This window comes from Arachis hypogaea, chromosome 17, assembly GCF_003086295.3.
Source record: "Arachis hypogaea cultivar Tifrunner chromosome 17, arahy.Tifrunner.gnm2.J5K5, whole genome shotgun sequence".
Classification (NCBI taxonomy): domain Eukaryota; kingdom Viridiplantae; phylum Streptophyta; class Magnoliopsida; order Fabales; family Fabaceae; genus Arachis; species Arachis hypogaea.
This window is the reverse complement of record NC_092052.1, coordinates 11,259,697-11,265,347: the sequence shown is the minus strand read 5'-3', so window position 1 is coordinate 11,265,347 and position 5,651 is coordinate 11,259,697. Positions and strand designations below refer to the sequence as shown.

The 5,651-nt window shown below is 51.5% G+C and overlaps 1 protein-coding gene across 1 annotated transcript; it reads left to right on the top strand.

Moving 5' to 3' along the window:
* Positions 1-1,963: 1,963 nt before the first annotated feature.
* On the top strand, positions 1,964-2,488 carry LOC140180486 (uncharacterized). The gene has a single exon (XM_072221686.1). The coding sequence runs from the start codon at positions 1,964-1,966 to the stop codon at positions 2,486-2,488; it is 525 nt and encodes a 174-aa protein (XP_072077787.1).
* The last annotated feature ends 3,163 nt before the right edge of the window (positions 2,489-5,651 follow it).

The following is a 5,651-nucleotide window of genomic DNA, read 5'->3' as shown; positions in this document are numbered from 1 at the left end:
CGACGAGGTCGGAGAAAGCCCTCCCATGGTCATAACGGCCAGAGTAGGAACCAGTCTCGTCAAGCGAATCCTTGTAGATACGGGGGCAGACTCGAACATCATGTTCCGCAATGTGTTCGACGCTTTAGGCCTAAGGGACACCGACCTACAGACTCACCAGCACGGCGTCGTAGGGCTCGACGACCATTTCATCAAGCCAGATGGCATAATTACCCTGCCGACCTCATTGGGACAAGGCCAGGGGAGAAGAACGATAATGGCCGAGTTCGTGATCCTACGAGACTCCACCGCCTACAACATCATCCTGGGGAGAAAGACTATCAACGACCTAGGAGGAGTCATCAGCACAAGGATGTTGGTAATGAAGTTCATAACTGAAGAAGGGTCAGTAGGATCTGTGAAGGGAGACCTTGAAATGGCAGTCGCTTGCGACAACGCCAGTCTCTCGTTAAGAAAGAAATCTAGGGAAGCATCGGGGGTATTTCTCGCCGACTTGGATGCCAGAATTGACGACAAGCCCAGGCCCGAACCAGAAGGAGACCTGGAAAAGTTTAGGGTCGGTAACACGGAGAAAAAGTTCACGTTCGTAAATAGGAACCTTCCCCACTAATTGAAAGAGCCCTTGATGGAAATGATCAGAGCCAACGACGATCTGTTCGCCTGGACACCTGCCAATATGTCGGGGATAGACTCCGGACTCATGTCACACCACCTATCCATCAGGCCGAAAGCCAAACCAGTGGCTCAAAGAAGAAGAAAAATGTCTCAGGAAAGGGCAGAGGAAGTGGCCAGACAAACGGCCAGCCTCCTTGAAGCAGGGTTTATCCGGGAACTGGACTACTCTACCTGGTTATCAAATGTGGTCCTGGTAAAAAAGCACAATGGGAGATGGAGGATGTGTGTGGACTACTCTGATCTCAACAAGGCATGTCCCAAGGATTGCTACCCCCTCCCCAACATCGACGCACTCGTTGACGCGGCCGCGGGGTACCGGTATCTAAGCTTCATGGATGCCTACTCCGGCTACAATCAGATACTGATGCACCGGCCATATGAGGACAAAATGGCGTTCATAACGCCAGGAGGGACCTACTGCTACAAGGTGATGCCTTTCGGCCTGAAAAACCCGGGGGCAACATACCAGAGGCTGATGAACAAAATATTCAGCAATCTCATCGGTAAGACGGTGAAAGTCTATGTGGACGATATCCTTGCAAAGACCACCCGACCTGAGGATCTCATAAGCGACCTGGAGAATGTGTTCGCGTCCCTCCGACAACACGGCATGAGGCTCAACCCACTTAAGTGCGCCTTTGCCATGGAGGCCAGAAAGTTCCTGGGTTCATGATAACCCAAAGGGGAGTGGAAGCCAACCCCGAAAAGTGCCAAGCGATACTCCAGATGAGGAGTCCGGGTTGCATCAAAGATGTCCAGCGGTTGGCAGGTAGGCTCACCGCGTTGTCCCGATTCCTCGGTGCATCGGCAGCAAAGGCCCTACCCTTCTTCAACCTGATGAAGAAGGGAATAGCATTTGAATGGACTCCTGCGTGCGAGGAAGCATTCAACCACTTCAAAGAAATCCTAGCAGCACCCCCTGTGCTCGGGAAGCCCAGAGCCGGAGAACCACTTTACCTATACCTAGCCATAACAGAAGGAGCGCTTGCAGCGGTGCTAGTACGAGAAGAAGGGAAGGCCCAGCAACCAATTTACTTCGTGAGTAGAGCACTGCAAGGGGGCAGAACTTAGGTACATCAAGCTGGAGAAACTGGCACTAGCGCTCTTGACCTCTTCTCGCAGGCTACGACAATACTTCCAGGGCCACCAGGTGGTCGTAAGAACGGATCAGGGGATCCGTCAGGTGCTCCAAAAACCTTACCTGGCGGGAAGGATGATGACCTAGGCCATCGAGCTGTCCCAATACGATCTGAGCTATGAACCCCGACACGCGATTAAGGCACAAGCAATGGCAGACTTCCTAGTGGAAGTAACCGGAGATCCAACCGAGGACACGGGCACACGGTGGAAGCTCCACGTGGACGGAGCTTCCAACCAGACGTCCGGGGGAGCCGAGATCATCCTAGAAAGCCCGGCCGGAGTCATTTACGAGCAGTCGGTTAATTTCGAGTTTCCCGTATCAAATAACCAAGCAGAATACGATGCCCTCCTGGGGAACTTGGCTTTAGCTCGGGAATTCAGGGCCACGAAGATGGAAGTATGCAGCGACTCGCAGGTCATCACCGCGCAAGTAAATGGAAGCTACCAAGCCAGAGACTTGCTGCTACAAAAATACTTGGAAAGGGTCAAAGAGCTGAGCAAACAATTTGAGGAGGTCACGATCCAACACGTCCCAAGGGAAAGGAACACACGAGCAGACCTCCTATCCAAGCTAGCGAGCACAGAACCCGGAACCGGCAACCGCTCCCTTATCCAAGGCATCACGAAAGAGCCCGCGGTTGCCCTACACCTGACCAAGATGAGCCCCTCTTAGATGGACCCCATCACCGATTTCTTGAAAAACGGCAAGCTCCCTGGGGATGAGAAGGAAGCCAAAGCGTTGAGAAGGGAGGCTGCCAAGTACACGGTCATACAGGACCAGCTATTCAAAAAGGAACTCAGCCAACCTTTGCTGAAATGCCTTCACCCCGCCCAGACGGACTACGTGCTCAGAGAAGTCCATGAGGGATGCTGCGGCCACCACATCGGGGGCAAAGCCCTAGCAAGAAAACTCATCCGAGCTGGGTTTTACTGGCCGTCAATAATGAATGACTCCAGAGAATTCGTGAAAAAATGTGCCAAGTGTCAACAGAACGCCAACTTCCACAGAGCGCCAGCTTCCGAGCTGAGCCTACTGACGTCTCCCCGACCTTTTGCACAATGGGGAGTCGACCTCTTGGGACCCTTCCCGGTTGGCCCGGGACAAGTCAAGTACCTCATAGTTTCCATCGACTACTACACCAAATGGATAGAGGCTGAACCGCTGGCCAGCATATCCTCATCCAATTGTAGGAAGTTCATGTGGAGGCAGGTGATAATCCGGTTCGGCATCCCGAAAATTATCATCTCGGATAATGGAACCCAATTCACTAACAAGAAGTTCGCAGAGTTTCTCACTGGCCTGGGGATAAAACAGAAGTTCTCCTCAGTGGAACATCCCCAGACAAATAGACAAGTGGAGTCCGCCAATAAAGTCATCCTGCTAGGCCTCAAGAAGCGTTTAGATAGCAAAAAAGGCGCATGGGCTGACGAGCTCGCCTCGGTCCTCTGGTCCTACCGAACAACCGAGCAAAGCTCCACAGGGGAAACCCCCCTTCGCCTAACATACAGGGTCGATGCGGTGATACCTGTAGAGATTGGCAAACCGAGCCTGCGGCTACTTCTGGCGGGAGTAGAAGAAGCGGTGGAGAAAGACCTAGAGGACGAGGCCAGAGAGATGGCCCACCTATCGGAGGTAGCACTGAAACAAAGAATAGCCCTACGTTACAATACCAAGGTCCTCAGAAGGGAGTTCGAGGAAAGAGACCTCGTCCTGCGACGTAACGACGTCGGACTACCAACCCCAGGAGAAAGAAAGATGGCAGCAAACTAGGAAGGCCATTACAGAATCAGGGAACTGCTTGGCAAAGGCGCCTACAAGTTAGAGAGGCTCGACAGCAAAAAAATCCCGAGAACATGAAATGCAGGTAACCTGAGGAGGTTCTATTCATAGCTTGGGCACACCGGCCAGTGATTTACTTTTATCAAATGCCTACCATGTTCATAAACTTGCTTAACTGACGATTAATGTTTACTTGTTTGAGTTCTCCCATCTACTATTCCCCAATGTATATCCCACACAATCGCGTTCTTCAACGGCAATCTGGGACTGATCACCCCGGAAGCCAATCGAATCATAGCCATAACAAAGGCCGCGATAATAAGACCAAGACGGTTTCAACCATGTTACCAACGTAAACGGCAAAACAGACACAAGCAATAAGTCCACACCGAAAAAACGGTAACAAAACAAAATGCTACTAAACAAAGCAAGATAAAGGCGATAAATACTAGTCGACCAGGCAACTCTTAAGATATAAAAAAGTTTTAGCAAGTGTTCCACAGCAAAGTCACAAATCCAGGCAAATAACAAAAGGCGCAACAACTCATTTCTTCGGCAAATCGACGATCTTGCCATCCTTGATCGTCTTGAAAACTCCAATCGCTGATGTGTCGAAGTCGGGAGCCACAATCTTCACCTGAGCCTTGAGAGCCTCCTCAGTCATGAAGATCGCGTTCTTTCCTTGTTCTTTGGTCGCCTTGTGCTTCCTCTTAAGCTCTTCAACTTCGTCTTGGACAGCCTTAGCCAATGAAACAGCCTGGTCGCGCTCCTTCTCCACAGCGACCACTCGACCTTGCGCAGCGCTGAGCTGGCTTTCCAGAGTCATCTCCCGCTCGGTTAAGCGGGAGACGGTGGCATCGGAGGCCTTAATTTTTTCCTCAAAGGACGCAGCCTTCTCCTCGGCATCCTTGCGCCCCTTCTCTGCCTCGGACAGCTGTTCCTGAAGCTTTTTGACCTGGGCCTTGAATTCGTTGTTGGCTTTGGCAACAGTATCGAGCTTCCTTCGTAATGCCTGCATGCCCGACAATTTGAACTCGGCCTTCCGAGCTATCACCGCTCCACGGAGAAGGGTGCGGTACATCCACCTCGCTTGGCCCGCGAGTTCGGTACCAAGAAAGTGGTCCTCCGTACCAGGAATCAGCTGATTGTCAATAAAGGCGCCAGCATCAAAGTTCCTCTCCATCATGGTGAGAGTTCCTTCCGGGCTGGAGGATGCCCTCTGCCTCTTGGGAGTAGGGACAAGCTTGAAATCATCATACTCCCGATGGGTAGAGGACGACTGCCCAATACCGGCCGTCTCCTCGGGAATAGGAGAAGCCTGCATCCCAGCAGAATTCTTGTCGGACATCTCGGTGTCCCGAGGCGAAGGCACAGCTTGATCCTTCTTCTCCTCGGTAGGGTCTCCCGACTTCACGACAACCTTCTCGTCAACCTTCTCCTCGTCGCTATCCTCCAAGAAGGTCTTAACTAAACCTTCGAGCCCGGTTACTGAAGCTGACATCTCCACTACAACAGACAAACAAATACATCAGTCGTGAAGTCGCAATAATAAACAACGATAAACAATATAAAAGTATAAGAAAAAACAACTCACAAATATAACTCCTGGCGGCCTCTCGTTCACCCATAAGGAGGTGGGGGTTCACATGGTTCCTTCCAAAGACCGCCCACAACACGTCGGCAATTCTCTTATTTACCGGGGACATCCCCTTATAAGTCACCTTAATGAAGGTGTTGGACCCCGCCCCAAAGCTCCAATACGTCGGGATGAGGCGTTCCCCCTCCAACGACAACCAAAAGGGATGGCGACCTTTGACGGGGCGGACTTTGAAATACTTATCCTTGAACCCATGATAAGAGTCCTCGAACAAGCCAAATATCCTCCGATCCTGGGCAGATCGGAAAGACAAGAACCCTTTCCTCGCTTTCCCCTCCTTGGAAGGGTTAGTAAGGTTGAAGAAAAAGAGAAAGACGTCCACAGACACCGGCAGCTCGAGATATGCACACACCATCTCGAAACAGCGGATAGAAGCCCAACTGTTCGGATGAAGTTGTG